Source organism: Gossypium arboreum, chromosome 2 (genome assembly GCF_025698485.1).
Source record: "Gossypium arboreum isolate Shixiya-1 chromosome 2, ASM2569848v2, whole genome shotgun sequence".
Classification (NCBI taxonomy): domain Eukaryota; kingdom Viridiplantae; phylum Streptophyta; class Magnoliopsida; order Malvales; family Malvaceae; genus Gossypium; species Gossypium arboreum.
The window spans coordinates 7,811,147-7,831,142 of record NC_069071.1 but is presented as its reverse complement, the minus strand read 5'-3'; the positions used below and the strand labels follow the sequence as shown (position 1 = coordinate 7,831,142).

At 34.2% G+C, this 19,996-nt stretch overlaps 2 protein-coding genes across 2 annotated transcripts; one reads left to right on the top strand and one right to left on the bottom strand.

The window, feature by feature from the left end:
- Positions 1–1,082: 1,082 nt before the first annotated feature.
- LOC108466960 (protein CPR-5) lies at positions 1,083–5,037 on the top strand. Its single transcript, XM_017767361.2, has 5 exons — positions 1,083–1,661; positions 2,458–2,514; positions 2,621–2,656; positions 2,800–3,516; positions 4,197–5,037. Exons 1-5 carry the CDS (start codon positions 1,314–1,316, stop codon positions 4,719–4,721), a joined length of 1,683 nt encoding a protein of 560 aa, XP_017622850.1. The 5' UTR covers positions 1,083–1,313; the 3' UTR covers positions 4,722–5,037.
- A 90-nt stretch (positions 5,038–5,127) lies between these two features.
- On the bottom strand, positions 5,128–11,469 carry LOC108466959 (probable inactive receptor kinase At5g10020). Its single transcript, XM_017767360.2, has 3 exons — positions 10,127–11,469; positions 7,448–9,115; positions 5,128–5,940 (listed from the first exon to the last, which is right to left on the bottom strand). Exons 1-3 carry the CDS (start codon positions 11,061–11,063, stop codon positions 5,363–5,365), a joined length of 3,183 nt encoding a protein of 1,060 aa, XP_017622849.1. The 5' UTR covers positions 11,064–11,469; the 3' UTR covers positions 5,128–5,362.
- Positions 11,470–19,996: the final 8,527 nt, after the last annotated feature.

Sequence of the window (19,996 nt, the reverse complement as noted above, 5' to 3'; positions counted from 1 at the left end):
GCTTGTATAGTGTCCCGAATATAACCCAAAATAACAACCTCATTGACTAGAAAAGATTAGCATAGCCAACAAAGTACTTGCTACCAATTCATTGTACTTTTTTGAATACAACAATGATTAAGTTCCTTTTCCCAAATTTTCTTTGAGGATTGATACTCAAAAGAAAAGATGGTTTCTTGTTTCATCTCCCTACAATCTCAATTTAGTGAATCAAATGCTCTCTGAATGAGCCATCAAAATGTTGTAAGTGATGAACAAAGGCACTCTGATTGAGGGGATAATGTCTAAAACAAAATTGTTTTATCATTTAAGTTGTCTTAGAAAAGTAAGAAGTAAAGCAGGTGCTGGGGTTTTATTGCTTTCTTGCTCAAACATACAAGTCTTAATCTCATCACTAGTTATTTCCCTTACCAAAATATTAATTTATAACTATATAAATAAAAGATATATATATTTTTTAATTTGATATTCAAGCAGTTTTGGAAAGTAATTTTTTTATTTGATTAGAAAAACAGTTTAAATCAAAAAATCATCGTTGGGTTTTTTTTTAATATTATAGATTTTAACACTAATTATTAAAATAGATTTTAGGCAAAGTTATTTTAAAAATATTTATTTGGAAGAATATTTCAATACTTATGAGACTCAAAGTTTAGCATAAGTTTGTAATTATTGAATTATTTTGGTATTAGGAGGATAAGAAAAATAATGTTAGCCGATAAATTTGACTTTAGACTTCTAACAATCATCGGTGATGAATTTTGTTTTATCTATTAACTTTGATTGATGTCTAGTATATATTTTCATTTGTAGAGAAATTAAATTTTCATCTTTTTCTATTTTATTTTAGATTAGTGAAATTTGAAAATTTTCCAATAATAACACTTAGTATTTTAGGTGTCTTTTATGCTCATGATTTCATCTATAAATAGAGTCAAACTCTCAACAATTTTCTTAAACCAGTTTTACCTTTAATATATTTAGAAAGAGAAAAAGAAACAAAATATTAATGACATCAATAAAAATCAAAGTCTATTTAAATAAATAAAACTAACTCATCGATATTAATAAAAGTTGAGGCTAGTAAAAAAAATACAACTTGAGATTCATAGATGTCAAATAAAACTTCGATATCCATAAGTGTTGAGATCTATACTAAACTTGACATGGAATATAAAAATTTTGGTAAAAAGTTGATTAAAAAAATTGTGACTGTTGAAGTCCAAAAAAGTTGATCAAACGCCGCTTTTCACATCTACCTTCTAGATTATGCCCAGGGCACTGTTTCTGGAAATTCCGTGCGTTTTCCCCCAATGGACGCTATGCCTTCTTCTTCTTCCCCTCTTTCTCTGCAGCCTAACGGATCCTCTGCGTGCGCGTCCATTATTCCATACAACCATGATTCGAATCCAACACTCGATAATCATATTCCATCTTCGAAGCCCCTCATCAGAAAGAAGAGGAGGAAAACTGTTGACAGAGATGCACCCTCATCTTCTTCTTGCTCTGCTTATTCCTCTTCTGTTCAGAAAGGAATGCGTTTGTCGTCTAAACGCCGGAATCTTAGGGTTCGGTTCGGTCCAGTTCGGCGAGCCGACGTTCGTGACGTTGACTCCCTTGCGCTTCCTCTAGGAATGTCCTTCGCGGCCGTTGTTGCTCAGGTTCGATCAAGTTTCATTCTTTTCTTTCTTTTAAATATTTTAGCCCTAATGCTAGTCAGGAAATTGTAATGTATAGGTTCTCATTTGATAGAATTGTTGATAATTCAGTTGAATTTTCTGAACTTTTTTGGGGGACATTTTTAGAATTCTGGTGGAAAGTTGAAACGTAAGTTTTTTATTTGGGGGATTTTTAAAGTTAAATTCTCGTTTTTTATTTAACAATTTGGAAAAAAGGTTTTAATTTTTTTACACTGTGATTCTCTCTGCCCCCATATTTAAGTTTGTTGTGAATTTGGATTCGTATACGTTTAAATTTGTAACAGTTTATGCCACATTTATTATTTTGATTATGCTTAGTTTTGGCCATTTGAAGATATCTTATGACATAGTCTTTATAGATGGCTGAGGTAGTGCATCAATAATGTTTGCAATTGCCTCAGGCAAAAGGGAGTGCTAGGCTGATGTATCTCACTTTTGCCTGGCACATTGAAGCTTGAGTTGCAATATAGAGCTATATCTAGGCTATTGGTAAAAGCTAAGGCAGCACGCATTTTCTCTGTTTGATTATGGCTTTAAAATAAGCAAACTTTGCCTTGCCTAGTTGGTTTGTTATCATGCAGTAGAGGGTTCAAGGTAGTTTAGATCCCATCTCTGTTTTGGTCTTCATCAATTATGGCCAATTCTTTTTAAGAAAGCTACATTTTTTAAAAGGCAATTCTTGCATTTTTCTTCAGTTTGTAACGATCTCACACTAGTTTTGTTGGATTATGGCTGACATCAATCCTTGTAAATCTAGGTTCTGGAAAAGATAGATGTTACAAATGAAAGGCTGCCTCCTGATTATCTCTCACTGGTATGGTTCAAATTCTCTAACATGATGCTCATGATAACTGGTTTACTTTACTGAAGTTAAAAGTTTCTTGCTTGCTAAAAAAGTTGGTCAATCTTCATGCTTGCAGATCTGCACTTCAGCTGTCAAAGAATCTTTAGCCAATGTAAGCCGGATTTTAAACTGCCGACTCATAGACTGACTCTGATTTTACAAGTTAAGTTTCCTCGTGCCTTTTTATGGGAATCACACCACCAATGATGCTTATAGAGAACATGCCTTTTTCTTCTATGGTCTACTTGGTTACAGGTTTTCGGAGACAAGTTTGATTGTTTTGCGAGGAATTTTGAGAAATCATTTGGAAGCACCTTGAGGACTCTTAGATTGATTAATGACTCATCGAAGCACAAGGAAAAGTATCCATCAAACCCCAATAATGTGGAAAGTTCTTCAGATGAAACTACAAGCAGAAAGTCATTTGACATAAAGGATTCTTACTCAGAAGTTGATCGGTCTTCTGTTTCAACTCAGAATCAATTGAATATCCATGAAGAGGTACAGGAGAATATCCAAACTGGGTCCCTGAATCGGGAACTTGTCATTCATGGACAAGTTAATCAACTGGCTTGCTTCAATCCAAGAACAGGTTCCGTTGCCGACCAGTCAGTGCGCAGCACAATCGAGAAATCTGTTATAGAGCAAGTTCGTTCTAATGATCTCAAGACATTGGAGCTTAGTCTTACTATGAGAAAGTTGAAGTTGAAAGAGGAACAGCTAGCTCTAAACTTTGATTCAAACCATCTGGAGAGATCAAAATTGGCAATGGGTATATCAAAGGCATCCTTTAAAGCTGAAAAGTTCAAGAACGAACTAGAAGACACAGGACAGGCTGAGTTGCTTAAAAAGTGCATCGATTGTCTTGTTGCTGGATTGCTCATCATGTCATTTCTTCTTATGTATGGTACTTATGTTTACTCTTACAAAAGGATTACTGATGCTACATCATCTTGTAATCTTTCACTTGAGGTAAGGACGACCTCTTCCTGGCTTCAGTTGATCAATTTCCTCCCTTGATTTTCTTTTGTAATAGAAGCTCAGTGTTTTCCTTTCTTTTGATTTATTTGACTATTAGGTTAGGTGCTTTTTAATATTGATTCTTGTGTTTGGTTATCTCCTTAACTAGGTTCTGGAGCCCATGAAAAGTAATCCCTCAAAACACCATATGGAAGTTTCTCTTTTGGTTGCTGCTTTCTGAGTGAATTATCTAGTTGCTTACTCTGTAGCTTCATGTGGAAAATTTACGTAGCCTTCTGGTCTGTAGGAATTAAGAATGTGGTTTTGGGGGGCAAATGATTGATGAGTGGTTCTGGAATTAACATGGTTGTTCAGTTGCCAAAGACTAGAATGGAGTGTAAGAAAACATTTTTACTGAGACTGCCACTGTTTATCATATGGTGTTTGTCTTTCTAAATTTTGATAGCAATAATTTATCATTAGGTTTGATGCATGTATACATCTCCAGCGTTCATATGTTTCCTTTGTTCTGTTCTAGATAATTATCCGTTTGAATATTATCTCTTGACATTAAGTGCCTGATGATATCAGATCATTCATAATAAATTATTACCTGTTTGGGATGTTTCCCCTCTTAAGGTTACTTTTAACGTTTCCAAAATATTTATATGATGCTTTCGTTATTTTCCTAGGATAGCAAGTCTTGGTGGATCCCAAAGCAGGTGTCATCTCTCAATATAGGGTTCCACACTCTCAAGTGCCAGGTTCAAGTTGTAAGCCGAATGATGTTCGGGGTCATGCTGATTCTTGCAGTAGCTTATTTGCTTATACAACGATCTGGAACTTCAAATCAGACGATGCCAGTCACTTTTATACTGTTGCTGTTAGGAATTGGCTGTGGTTTGGCTGGGAAGTTCTGTGTGGATACTTTAGGAGGAAATGGATATTACTGGCTCTTCTACTGGGAGATTCTATGCTTTTTGCATTTCCTCGCAAATGTCTTTACGTCCATGTTGTTCATCATTCTTCATGGACCTGTTAACATATCACAAAGGACAAGCAGCACACTTCTTCCATACTGGATTCGAAGATTACTCTTCTATTCTATTATGCTTTTCATTCTTCCCTTATTGTGCGGTCTTATGCCTTTCGCGGGCCTGTTTGAGTGGAAAGATCACTTCTTGCAGCTGGTTCTCGATAATGGAGAGGAAATCTAGAGTTTGGAGAGTTGAATTGGCTGCTGCGAATTTTTAAGTGCTTGCGAGCTTGTTGTTCAACTTATGGAATAATTATTTTGGACTAGATGTCAAAGTGCTGCATCGTTGTCAGCCGAAAAAGTTTGTGGGCTCTGAGGTAACTTATCAGAGCATTATTTTAGGTCGTCTTGCTTCATTCTATTTTGTACCTCTGCGATTGTCACGATCAGCAGGTATTCTCTTACCTACAGAAAGTTGAGGTTGAAGAGGCATTTTGAACTGTGTATCAAACTATTGTACTTTTAACATTATTTATTAAATTATATTAATTATGAAATCAGCAGTTGCCTTTTGTGCATGGATGTTTGTTCTTAATATGAGAAATTTTTGCAAAAGAAGGGTCAAGACTACGAACTTTGCAAACTGATTTTCCCTGGAATGCAACCTTTTCAATTGAGGATCGAACAGGAAACGCTGTCAAATAATCAATGGATGGTAGTCACATTCACTTTACAAGAAAATTTTCAAGAAAAAAAACAAATCTGACAACTTAACTACCCCAAAATCACAAGAAAAAATAATAAAATATGAAGAAAAAAAGGAAACCCAACAATGTGGTCAAGGAATGATAAAAATGAATTCCAAGACGAATGTACAAAATTTCAAAGGGATATCGAACAGAGATCTTCATATACTTGTCTGATGTTAGGTCTCTCATTTACCGGAAGAATACACCTCAGTGATATGGCAAGCATATCATCCATTGCTTTTGTGTGTTCTTCGCCGCTAGCTATGTCTCTGTCAATACAGTCCATCCCCCGTCCTTCTTGATCGCATAACCGAACCCAATCCGTCAGATCCACCGCTCCTGACTGACCCGATATTATGTCACCTGCACTTCTTCTTGTTAACAATTCCATCAAGATCACTCCTAATGCATACACATCGGCTTTAAAAGATGGGACTGGTTTGGATGTGGAGGCAAGCTCAGGAGCACGATATCCAAGGGCTCCCAGATTCAATATCTGCTCAGCAATTCCAGTTGGTGTCATCAGCCGGTGCAGACAATAATCGGTGAGGCAAGCATGGTAATCAGGGTCAGCGAGGAGTATATTTGTCGGTTTCAGGTTTCCATGTGGCAGCCCTCTATCATGAAGGTGTAACAGACACTTGGCAACTTCCACAGCTACTTTCAGTCTTTGGCTGAAAGATAATGGGTGGTACCTTCGAGGAGTAGTCTCTGCATTAACATACATATATGCATATACGCTGATCAAATGAAAACATAAAAGGTAGAATCTTCAATCACTTTCATGAATTCCCAAAACATAAAGATATATGTGCAATTTAAGATTGCAACACAATTAAAACAATCCCTTATTGCACATTCTTCATTTACAACAATCAACACAGGTGGAGAGTGATGGTTCCAAGAACAGGTTAATGACACCGCAAAGATTCTTTTCAACCTTAAGCTCCATCTTTTGCAAGGAAAGCAAAAGGTTTAGTCACCGGACGGGTGAAAGAAGCAGAATTTAGAAGTTCAGCCACAGTACCTGAGCCTAAACTCTAAACCAGATTCAACATGTCTATGTTTATGCTCCTCTTAAATTACTGCCCTCAATTCTTGCTTGCAGCCATGATGTTTGACTTTCAAGATTCAGTACTTAAGGTTTCTCTGTGCTGACTGATTACAGGTTCATCAGGATACATAAACAGGGTGGTAAAGTCACATTAGTAGTTGCAAACACTGGTGATTATAGGATAAGCAAGGGTGCTTAATTTTTTAGGTTTAATTGACTATCTTTTAGACTTAGAAATTATTGTAACTAGCCAGTTTCATTTGACACTTGTCTAATAATTTGGTCCCCAAGAAGGTCAAAATCCAGATAAGCATCATTGCATTACTTCCGTCACGCAAAGCATGTTAAAAACATTTGCAAGAGACCTCAACATGACCTCATACACCTACTGACAAACAAGAATATTATTATCCAGTTTGCACGCTTAAAAGTTCTGTTTCTAGGTGCTGTTACGGAAAGAGATGAAGAGACTTGACTTTCCAAATTCCCAAAACATGAACAAAAAACACACTCTGGACCGTATTGAATAAGCAAGTAAATAATACTCCTGCCAAAACTGAGGTAGGACAGCACTTAGAAAGTATCCCAAGAAGATGCGAAATGGTTCAAACAAACATAGAAAGAGCTTGTCACAGATATGTTAACTGCACTAAATTTAATATGAATCATCTTACTTTTATTATCACCATAACTTGTAGCAGCTAAGAAAGAAAAAGTTACCAACAGCAAACCCAACAATATTAACATGCAGTAGATTATGAGCAAATCTAGAACAAAAACTAGAAAAATAAATGAGAACCAATATCATAAACATCATAATCCATGTGGTAAGAAGACTTCAAGGATACTAGATATGGCACACCCACTATGTGGGCTATTGAAAATGCATGGATGAAAATTGTGTTATAGAAAAAATATAAAAAACATTATATGGATTGTTTCTCTTAAGTGAATACACATTTATATCATTAGTTTTAAAATTTTTAGGATAGTTTTCTTTGGAGTTTTTCTTTTTTTCATTTGAGTTGGTGTCAATAAGTCAAGTGAAACCAAAATCAGCCAAAAGCTTTATAATAGTATAAATAACTAGCAAACAAACATTAAGATTTAGTTAAATAATAAAAAACAACAAAACAAAAATAAAACAAATATAAGAGCTCTTACCATAGAGATGCAAAGCCAAGCTATCACACTGGATATAATCTGATAGAAGAAGCCTTTCTTGTTCCCTTGGTCCCCAATAGTATGCTCGGACTGGAACAAAGTTAGAATGCCTCACGGACCCTATCTTTTTAACTTCCTTAGCAAATTCTTTCTTATGTTTAACCAGTCCTACACGCAACCACTTCACAGTCAACATATGTCCATTACGCAGAGTAGCTTTATAAAGAGTTCCATGGCTGCCTCTTCCAAGAACTTCTGCTGGAGCTCGAGATAACTCTTCAATAGTGAATGACAATGAAGTATCAAGAAAGAATAATTCTCCAGCCAAACGATCTGGTGAGTAAACATCCAATGTCACAGGCTGTTCAAATGTTTCTATAACACGTGGTGATGATGCTAATGGAGAGCCTGGGGAGGATTTCCTCCCAGATGATACTGGGTCATTATCTAGTAGATTAGGATTCACAGATGCTGAAGAGGTTGTCACTCTCTCGGCTGCACCATGCTCAACAATTTCAGCAGCAAATTCTTGCTGTCCAGAAACTGACCTAGAATTTGAAGTAAGCAAGTGATCATTTGAAAAACTTAATGAAGTTTGTGGTGCCTGAGCAGTTGAGTGAAACTTGAAACGGGAGGGTCGTGCAAGCCCACCTGACTTTGCATTGCCTCCAGTAGTTGTGTCACTAAATCCACATCTTCCACGAAATTCTTTAAGTTGGGCTCGGTGACATGCCAAAAATACAAAAACAATCATTACAGCTGCTACAACTGAGGCAACAATAATTGCTACTCTAATACTACCCTTTGAACTGTGATGTCTCACATGATCAAGGGTATGATCCTGACTCGAGCCTGTCGGTGGCATGCCCTTGGGGAAAATAAGTAATGAGTTTCCTGGAGAAAACGCAGACCTAGGGAAGCCTCTCAAATTTTCTGGAACAGGGCCCGACAAATCATTATTGGACACATTAAATGCACTGAGGCTATTTGAAAGCTTATCAGGGATTTTACCCTTGAAGTTGTTTCTTGATAAATCAAGGTATTCCAAATCACTAAGTTTGCTTAATTCACTAGGTAGCTGACCTGATAATTCGTTGCCTGCAAGATTCAGTAGTTTGAGCCTAGCTATGTTACCAATCTCAGAAGGCAAACCACCTGTCAAGGAATTATTGGACAGATCAAGTGACTCCATTTGGGGATAAGTTGACATAACAAGTAATTCACTAACACGAGAGCCTTGAAGTGGAATTGGTCCAGTTAAGTGATTTCCTGAAAGATTCAGGCTTTTCAATGTTGTAGAGGTAAAGAAACTGCCAGGAATATGTCCACTGAGTTGATTCAAACTGAGTTCAACAACAGACAATATTGGAGAGGTATCCAGTAGAGAAGGCAAAGCACCAACAAGGGAATTATTCCTAAGATTAAATGTGTTCAAATCCTCGAAGTGAGGCAAGTTTGACAGGCTTCCTGACAACTTGTTTGAACTCAAATCAAGATCCACCAAAGAGGCTTCCCAATTCGACATAACAGATACATCACCAGAGATCATGTTGTTACTCAAATCGACCATTTCACAGCTTCTTAGAGAAGAAGGCAAATCACCAGACAACTGATTAGAAGAAAGCTTGAGAACCTTCAAAGTTGTAGAATTAATTACACGAATTGAACCTGTACAAATTTGGATAGATGTAAAATATCAAATGACAGTCAAAATGCAAACAGAAGAGAATTTACCACAACATTAGGTTAATAAGAAAACAGAAAGGAGTTCAGGAGTCAATTTTGACATAGCAAATATCTACTGTCAAAATAACACTAATCCTAAAGAGTTGACTTTTGCTACATTCAAACAACTAATTGATGGGATTCAGTGATTCACACTTTTCAGATATCCATGTACATAAAAATCTTCCTGGTTTAGTAATCACTACTTTAAGCGAAAGCAAGAAGATTACTCAAACTTAGAGGATGAATAACTGTTACACAGTCTAACTGCCTTGAATCCCCTTAAGCAGGCATCATCGTATATTTTGCTTGAAGCATATCTAAAGCAGACCGATGATGCAGGAAGTGTGCATCTCATTTTCATCATTCCTCAAACAGTATATGTAAAGCAACAAACAAACCAAGAGGAAGCGAATAAAATTCATTTTCCTTTGTTTCGCACTCAAGAGCTTACAAGAACAGCAATGGTGCCTTCTCACTTAAAATTTTGTGCTCTAAAGATTCCACACAATCATTTTAATGCAAGATAGAATGTTCAGCTTCATATTTATGAAAATATACGAATAAAGTGATGGTTTTTTCCCCCTACATTGTGTTTGTTAAGATCATGAATTAAGATAATATATTTCAACCTAATAATTCACATTCATACCTTTCTAGTAAATTACAATGTTAGAAAACCATTAAGTAAATAATTATTGTAAACCAAAATGACAAAAAAAGGAAAAAAGACGTGCATGTTTAACTAGCATTGCTTTCATGGGAAAATCAGAACCTAAAGAACGTATTGCCATTAGTCTCTAACATAAAAATCTTAGGATCAATAACACTATCAATAATTAAAATCCAAAAAAAAGTTACATATTTAGCCTGAAAATTAGTAGCCTATTGACTAAATATTCCAACTTCATTATCAAAAACACTGAAATAAAGAGAAAAATAAAAAGTCAATACCCGTAAATCCATTGTGACTGAGATCCAACTCTTCCAACGGGACAAAACCCTCTAACAACTCCACTGGCACAGGTCCAAAGAGTTGGTTTTTACCCAATTTTAGAACCCGCAAACCCGGCAATGACCCGAAGCTTGGCAGCTGCCCAGACATGGAGTTATCACCCAAATCCAAAAGCTGCAGATTCTTAAACAACCCAATTGCTTCCGCTTTCAAAAACCCACCATTCAACTGGTTATGACTCAAGTTCACATGACGGATTGTATTAGCTAAACTGGACACATTCTCAACGGGTACAGACAAGCCTCCGTAAAACTCGTTATAACTCAAATCAATGTGTTCAACGTTCCTTAACTCACTGAGTAACTCGCCTATATCGCCTCGAAGCGCATTGTTGTGTAAATCTAACACCCTTAATTGCTGTAAATTTCGGAACCCGCTCGGTAACCCACCATCGAACTTGTTGACCGATAAATTCAAATAGTTTAACCCATAAAGGTCAGCGATCCGACCCGGGATAGGGCCGATGAACTGGTTATCAGATAGATCCAAATGTTGCAACGAGGTTATTGATCCCAATGCGGGTGCAATCCGACCCGTGAAATTGTTGCCTGACAATGAGAGGTTTTGGAGGTTCCTAAGAGGAGTGAGAGTGTGGAACTTGAGGTCGCCGACGAGGCCAAGACGATCTAAGCTGATGGAAACGATGAAGCCGGAGTTGGGGTCGCGGGTAACACCGGTCCAAGAAGTAGGGTCGGGTCGGGTATCCGGATCCCATACCGAAAGCACCTTATTGAAAGGATCGTGTCGGATTCCTTTCTTGAACTCAAGCAAAGATCGGAGCTCCAACGGGTCGAACCTAGATGCAGAAGCCAACCCCAAAAACAAGAGCAACAGAAGTAGATAAAAAGAGAAAGCGAAAGAAAAAGAGAGATTCATTTAATTCATCGAGTAGAAAATCCCAAACCAAAGAAGAAGAACCCAGAAACTGAAGCTTCTGCTTGGGAAAAAAAAGGGTTTGTTTGGGATACAAATAAACTTACTGGGTTTCTTTTAACTTGAAAAATGGAAGAAAAGTAAATTCGTTAAAAATGGCGGTAGGGTAGGGGTGAGAAATGAAGAAGATGAAGATGGTTGGTGGGAAAAAGAGTAAGTATGGTCTGTAAAGGGAAGGGTTAGCCAAAGCCCTTATTTGCCTGTCTTAGCTATGAAAGCTTAAGAAAAAAGATTTTTGTCTCTTATTTTGTTTCCATTTATAATATATTTTTCTTCAGATTTTGCCATTTTGGTATTGCAGAGATATACAAACTCTTTACTGTCTCAATTTTTAGTGTTTTTTTTTTTCTTACTTACTTGTAATTATTGATTTTGTTTTTATATTAAAACAAGCATGTTTTTTTAATCAACTAGCCAACTAGCCGTTTCATTCTTTTTTATTTCCTATCTTTTCGATTTCTAAATTTAATATATTTTCATCCTCCATTTAGATTTAAATGCAATTATTTATAATTATACCAATAATCATTTTTGGTGGATCTCACTTAATTGAGTTATTATAATCGAAGGATTATAATGTTGGTTTCAATCTCATATTCTAAAGTGCTAAGAAATGTTGTTTACTAGAAATTCTAAAATTTATTAAAAATTACATCTGGTAATCCACAAAATTGGTTATGTTAGTACAAAAAATTCTCTTGCACCGTATTGTGGGTACGATACCATTTGACAGAATGGAGCTAAACACAACCACTACAAACTTTTTACGAACTCTTTAATTCAAGACGTTTAAAACTTCTAAATGTAGTTGAAAGGACATTTGTTATTCTGAAAAAAGATTTCTTAAATTCAATGTAGTCTAAAAAAATTTTGATTGTACTAACATGTTGTATATTTCGCAACTTCATTCTTAACTAGAATTAAGATGATCCATACTTTAAAGAGTACGTAGAAGAAAATCCTAATAGTCTGAATGATACAGATTCAAATTTCAACTAAGATCGTAAAGAAATTGGTCAAGGACCAACAATTTAATGAGTAAAGGTTAAATGTTAGAAAGAAAATAGCCTAACAAATATGGAATGATAAAGCAATTAGATAAATTTGCACATGATATTTATTTTTCTTGTTATCTTTATTTGTAATTATAGTGTCGACTACTTTTTTGGACTAACATATTACATATGGTGATTTGATTCTAATTTTGTTACTTATTTAGAATTTTCTTCTCTACTATTATCAATATTTTTATAGTAATTAATATTTAAAAAATAAATAAATTATGTAACTATATAATTACAAGTTGTACAACATAAGAAATTATAATGTAATTATATTTTGTCAAGCTAAACAAATCTGGAAAATTAAAATTCCTTGTAATTATGAGATGGTGTAATTACTACACCAATATTTATACTTTCACCCAATTACTTTGTGATAAGGATGTTTAAATAGTCGATTTAGTTAATACTTGAAATGTAAAACCTTTAATTATTAACCGACTTGAAGTTTTTTTCAAATACGTTAACGAATCAAAATAATTCGTTAATTTGGTCAATTAACCAAAATTTATATATTTTTACTTTTTGGTTAAAAAATATAAAAATATATTACTAATGTTTATTTTATTTTTAATAGTTAAAAAAACTTTAAATGGATATGAAAACAACAAATAAGACATTAAAAACATGACATAAATCTTAAAATTTAACAACCAAATAAAAATTAACAAGGACACCATAGAAGAAATCTTAAAAATTTAAAAAGTAACATAAAGTAAGTCTTGAAAGTTAACAATGATAGCATATAATACGACTAAAAGTTAACAACAAAAAAAACCTTTAAAGTAAAGTTTCTAAAGAAAAGTAATTATCTTAAGAATTCAATCTAGAAACTCTTGATTGTTGAAACTCGAAATGAAAAGGATAAGGATGTTGATTTCGAGTTGGGATGTTACAGGTGCAGGGTGAAGTTTAAGTTAAATTTGAAAATGAGTTGAAAAATAAGGGTTAAGCCAAAACAGAAGGGAAAAAGAACAACAACAAAAAGACCAATTTAACTGCTAGGGTTTTTTACTGTTTCAATTTCATTTTTTTGTTAAATGTTTAATTTTAATGTTTTTTCTTTATTATTTTTGGGTCATTATTGGCTTGTTACGTAAAAAATGGCTTGTTACGTAAAAATAACTTGCAGTCCATTGTTTTCATATAGTAGGTTATCTTAATTATTTATATAAAGGGAGGGCTATATATATATATATATATTATATATTATTTATTTCAATTAAATATTTAGTTTCAATTGAATTACTCTATAACTGAAATTTTAAAAAATCATTATTCGACCTTTGATCGAATTAAATTCGACCACCGACCGATTAATCAAATCAAATCAATTAAGTCAATAACCAAACTATAAACACCCCTACTTTATGATATCTAAACACACTCTTAATATTTTACATGTTTTTAACTGTAGTGTGAAATAATTAATAACAAAATGGTATAAACCTTCTATTGACACTAATCTTGATTTGATCATTAACATATGATGAAAATATAGCCACACCACTTACAGAGGAGTTGTCATTTATTAATATTGGGACTATAACTGCTATCTTGGAAACTTAAACCTGAATGAATTCTGTGTGGAGATCTCAAGCCATCATGCTGTTAGTGAGAGTTGATGTAACAATCTTTTTAATCTCCAGGTATTCATGAGTGAGATTGATTGTGTGGAGCAATGCATAAATGGCGCAACATTAGGGATTTGAAGATGTAGGGCATCGGGGAATTGCAACTCTATTTGGGTTTTGTATGCTTTGCTCAAACATACAGTTTTGACTTCAGTCAAGTTAGGTTAGTGTTTGATGTTTAAATACTTCGGATCATATTTTCAGGGGTTTCAATTATTTTGAATCTTAAATGAAGTTATTTTGAGTTATTTGTTTAAAATATTTTGTGTGTCATAATACATATTATTAAAAAATATGAAATTGACAATTTCGTGTTTAAAAGTGTCTCCACTTCCTAGCCATCAAATATGTAGAAGACAATTTCCATATTTAAGGTACTGACAATTTATTGAATGGTTTATATGACAATTTCCATATTTAAGGTACTGACAATTTATTGAATGGTTTATATGGGCTATGTTGAGTATACATTAATGATATCTACCCCATCAATGAAGTCACTTGAGGAAACATGTTTTGGAGATTGGACCAAATTTGATCACCTTTATCTAACCCCTTAAATTAAGAAAGTTGGATTGGATTGAATCACTGAAGACTTAGTTGTCAAGAATCATTGTTTACTTTGTTTATTATTATATTGTATTCAACTTATATGGTGGCTACTTTTACAGGGCTTGTGATAGATCCTCTCTATGTTAGCAAGTCTCAAAATATTCTGTATAAATTGAGAATACTAAATCTACCAAGCGAGTAACTTCATTGTATGAGTGCATATTGATAGTAAAATCTTTGTATTGTGGTTTTACTTGCTGAATTCACAATGAGTGAATTTAGTGGGGAGAGTATATAGTCTTCAAAATACAAAGGTAAGAAAAATGGTCACAGGATGTATGACATATTAGGACCACAAACCAAACAGCGTAAACAACTTCCTTATATTCTTTGTTTTGTTTTTCCATTTAGTGTTTGAAGGATTACCTTGATTTCATACTTCATAATTGTTATCACATATCAATTCAAAATACTACTATTTTAGCTTTTCAAAAAATATTTGTGTCTTAAAGTTTTAAGGACCATTTTACCAATAAAAGCCCATTTCCTACTTTATTTACGGAAATGGGCCACTTTTTTCATTATTTACTGGAATGGGCCAAAAACACTAAAACGTGTCACGTAGGAGCGTTTTAAGGGGAAATTCCAGCAAAATGTGTCCCTGAAGGAGCAATTTTTCCATTTCAGTGAAAAATGCACTGACGTGGACGTACTATAACACCCCTAATCCTTATCTGTCACCGGAACATGATTACAGAGCATTACTTGGGCTTACGGATCAATCTGATACAAAATTCAAATGTTTCATTACATATCAATATTCATAATAAAACCAATCAAAATCATATTTATTGTCTCTTATAGGAGCCTTTGAAGCCCAAAATACGCGTTAGAAACAAGTCGAGACTAAATCAGAAACTCAGAGAATTTTTTCGAAAAAGTAGAAAAGTTTCAAAGCTGCAGGGGTCACACGGCCGTGTGGCCAGGCCATGTGGGCATTCGAAATAGGGACACACGGCTGTGTCTCAGCCCGTGTCTATACCTGTGCAACTCTCTAACTTAGGTCACACAACCAAGTCACACGCCCGTGTGCTAGGCCGTGTGAGCATACTAACTTGCATTCTTAAAAGATACAGGGGACACACAGCCATATCACCTGGCCACGTGTCACACACAGCTGAGACACACGCCTGTGTCTCTACTCGTGTGGACAAAAATAGGTCATTTTCTAGGCCACATTTCTCACCCAAATTGACACCAACCTAACCTCAACAAATTGCACATCAACAAGCCATAACAAGGCTTTCAACACAAACTAAAATTATGTCTTAAACATGTATTATCACCACATACAACCAATATGCCGTTAGGCACCTCATATGACAACTTAAAACATGTCAACCAAGTATCCAAACTTACCTAATTAACCTATCTAACCAAGTTACCAAAGTTCACTTTAACTCAATTGTATACATACATATATCACTTATACTAACATCACACTCATATATAAACAAAATGTTATTCATAATATTTACATAAGCTAAATTTTGACCAAAATCGAACAAAAGCCTATACATGCCATATAAACCATATTCAATGTTTCAAAAACTATCGGGATAAGTTGGATAGTGTAACTTGAGTGCTGATCCAATCGTCCAACTTTCTGAAAATCTACAAAGATATTAAACAACACATATAAGCTTAATGAAGCTTAGTAAGTTCGACGGGTTAAACATAAATCTTACCGAACCTACCATAACAAGTCAAATAAATAAAATCATTCATGTCAACTCCCTGCCATTCACAACTTCAATTAATAAATACCTCTATATTCAAATCAATACAAAAATACATAACATGTCTTTCAAATTCATTAAATAAACCACTTTACCGAAATTTTCCATTCGAAGAACAACTTACGGATAAGAGTACATCGTCAACAGAAGCTCATAAGAGCTGGTCCTCCCGAATATGCCAACAGAAGTTCGAAAGCTGAACAGAAGCTCGTGAGAGCTAAACAGAAGCTCATGATAGCTTAACAGAAGTTCGTAAAAGCTTAACAGAAAGTAAAACACAAGAGTTCTCAATAAATGCTGAACCCTGATTTACTTGGGAAAAATGTCATTGTCTCCTCCCAATACCATCATAAACCAAAATACGAATATACTCAAATCCCGCGTTCCATTCAAACCAAATATCCAATTTAATATTATAATTCCAACAATGGCTCATTTCCAACAGTAAAATAAATGCATAAAAAAATTATACAAATAAAAAATTTTAATCATACAAACTTACCTAGACTAAATTGTAGTAATTGTAGAAGTTCAGGGACTATTTCGCTATTTTTCCTTTTTTACGAGTATCTACTGGATCTTGATATGAAGAAAAAATATGAAGAACCAGCTTAAAGAGCTCTCTCCTATGTCGGTTTAAGTTGAAATTGAACATGAATTGCATAGAAACTTTTAGAATTTCAAATTGTATATTTTAATTTCACCTGAATTTCTATTTTGCCATTCAATGGCTTTATTTTATTAATTTCTCTTCATATGCCGCCTCATCACTTTAATTTAGGTATATTTATTACTTAAGTCCTTCTTTATTTATTAATCAAGCCATTTAATCACTTTATTATTATAATTAGCAAGTTTTACATCTTTTTCAATTTACTCTTTTTAATTAATTAACTATCGAAATATTAAAAATTTTCAACGAAACTTTAATACCACCTTAATGACACTCCGTAAATATTTTTATAAATATTTATGACTAATTTATAAAAAAAAGGTCCCGATACCTCACTTTCTAAAATCACTTGACCTAAGGTCTTACCACTCGAACATAATAAATCATTATGAAATATAAATTATCAATTCAAAAACCATTTTAAAACCATATTTGACTTGTAAATATTTAATAATAATATTTATGAACTTACTGGATTTTGTGGCCTTTAAAACCACTGTTTCTGACATCATTGAAAAATCAAGCTGTTATAACTTCCCTGTTTAGAAAATTTCTTCCTCAAAATTTGTTACCTGAAAATAAATTCGGATATTATAATCTTATTGATTCTTTAATTTCCCAAGTAGCTTTTTTTGAACCATGTCAATACCACAAGAATTTTACTAATAGTACTCGTTTATTTCACAATTCTTTGACTTCCCGGGCTAAAATTCTCACTGGTTCCTCCGAATACGTCAAATCTGACTGTAGCTCAATCTCACTATGAGGAATCACATGTGAAGGATCAGATCTGTACAGTCTCAGCATCGATACATGAAACACATTATGGATTTTCTCGAGTTCAAAGGGCAAAGCTAATCTATAATCTACAGGGTTGATTCTTTCAACAATTTCATGCGGTCCGATAAATCTCGGACTCAGCTTTCTCTTGTTGCTGAATCGTAACACTTTTTTCCACAGAGAGACTTTTAAAATTACCTTATCATCAACAACAAATTCTATATATTTTCTTTTCAGATCCGTATACGATTTCTAACGATCAGATGCAGCTTTCAAACTGTCTCAAATAATTTGAACTTTATCTTTAGTTTCTCGGATCAAATCAACTCCTACATCTTGGATTCACTCAGCTCAGAACAATACAACAGTGTTTTACATTTTGTCCCATAAAGAGCTTCAAATGGTGCTATTTTTATACTGGATTGATAATTGTTATTATATGCAAATTCAGCTAACGGTATATACTTTTCCCAACTACCTTCAAGTTCGAGTATACAACATCTCAACATATCTTCCAAAATCTGAATCACTCGTTCTGATTGCCAGTCAGTCTGAGGATGAAATGCTGTGCTGAAATTAAGCTTAGTGCCTAAAGCCTCATGAAGTTTGCTCCAAAATCTCGATGTAAATCTCGGATCTCAATTTGAAATAATGGATTTCAAAACTCCGTGTAATCTCACAATCTCATATAGATATAGTTTCACTAATCGCTCAAGTGTAAAGTCTGTTCTAACTGGAATAAAATGTACTGATTTAGTCAGCTTATCAACAATCACCCAGATCGAATCTTTCTTTCTTGGAGTTATAGGTAAGCTAGATACAAACTCCATCGTGACTCACTCCTACTTCCATTCAGGAATCATAACAGGTTGTAATAAACCCGTTGGTACCTGATGTTCTACTTTCACCTGTTAACAAATCAAACATTTAGCTACAAACTCACAAACTTCCCATTCCATACCTGACCACCAATACATCTGTTTCAAATCACAATATATCTTCATGCTGTCCGGATGAATAGAGTATGTACTATTGTGAGCTTCAGAAAGAATATCATTTTTCAAATCTAAATTACTCGGAACACAAATTCTATCATGATAACGTAATGTACCACTATCATCAACACTATCCTCTGAACTCAAATAATTCTGAATGATCTGTCGTTTCAATACCAACTTCGGATCGTCATCTTGCAATTCTCGAATTCGTTGTAAAAATAGGGGTTTCGTTCTCAACTTTCATTTCTCGCCGTATAAATAATGTCTTAAAATCTTCAAAGCAAATCCAATTACCGTTAACTCGAGATTATGTATAAGATAATTCTTTTCATGCAACTTTAATTGCTGAGAAGCATAGGCTACTACATTTCGTGACTGCATCAGTACACAACCCAAACCATTGAGAGACGCATTACTATAAACAACATACGCTACTCCAGATTCAGGCTGAGTCAAGACTGGGGCTTCCGTCAACATTTTCTTCAGCTGATCAAAACTCTGTTGGCATTTATCGGACCAAACAAATTTAACATTTTTCTGTAATAATCTGGTCATCGGCAAATCAATAATCGATTTTTTTTACAAAACGTCGATAATAACTTGTTAAACCCAAAAAACTTCGCACTTCTGAGACATTTTTTGAAGTTTCCAATTTATCACAACAGAAACTTTACTTGAATCAACTCAAATCCCTTTAACTGATACTATGCGACCCAAAAATCTAACCTCATGAAGCCACAATTCAAATTTACTAAATTTTGCGTACAACTGCTTTTCTCTCAAAGTTTGTAGTACGATCCTCAAATGTTGTGCATGCTCAGATTCTGTCTTGGAATAGATTAATATATCGTTAATAAACACAATAATGATCTATCCAAATGAAGTTGAAAAATCTTATTCATTAAATCCATAAAAGCATCAGGGGCATTAATGAAACCAAATGGCATTACCAAAAACTCATAATGACCATAACGAGTTCTGAAAGCAATGTAATAGCCCGGTTTAGACCCTAGTCAGAACAGTGGTTTCGGGACCACAAATTCGAGTCAGAAAAATATTTTAATATTATTTTCCATGCTTATAGTATGTGAATTGATATGTGTGAAAATTTCATGAATTAAATTTATTGTTTGAGTGTCCAATTTGACAAAAGGATGGCATGCTATATGTTAAATGTGCCTATTTGTTATGGCTTATTAAATGTGAGGTACTTATGTTGTAAATGGACCCTTGGATTAATGAATGGACAAAGTTAGACCTGAGTTAGTGGATTATTAATGTTATAATAAAGGGTAAAACTGGTAATTGATAATTATGTTATTATAATTTAAACAAAAGCTAAAATTTAGGTCATTTTATTTCTTCTTAACCGAAAATAC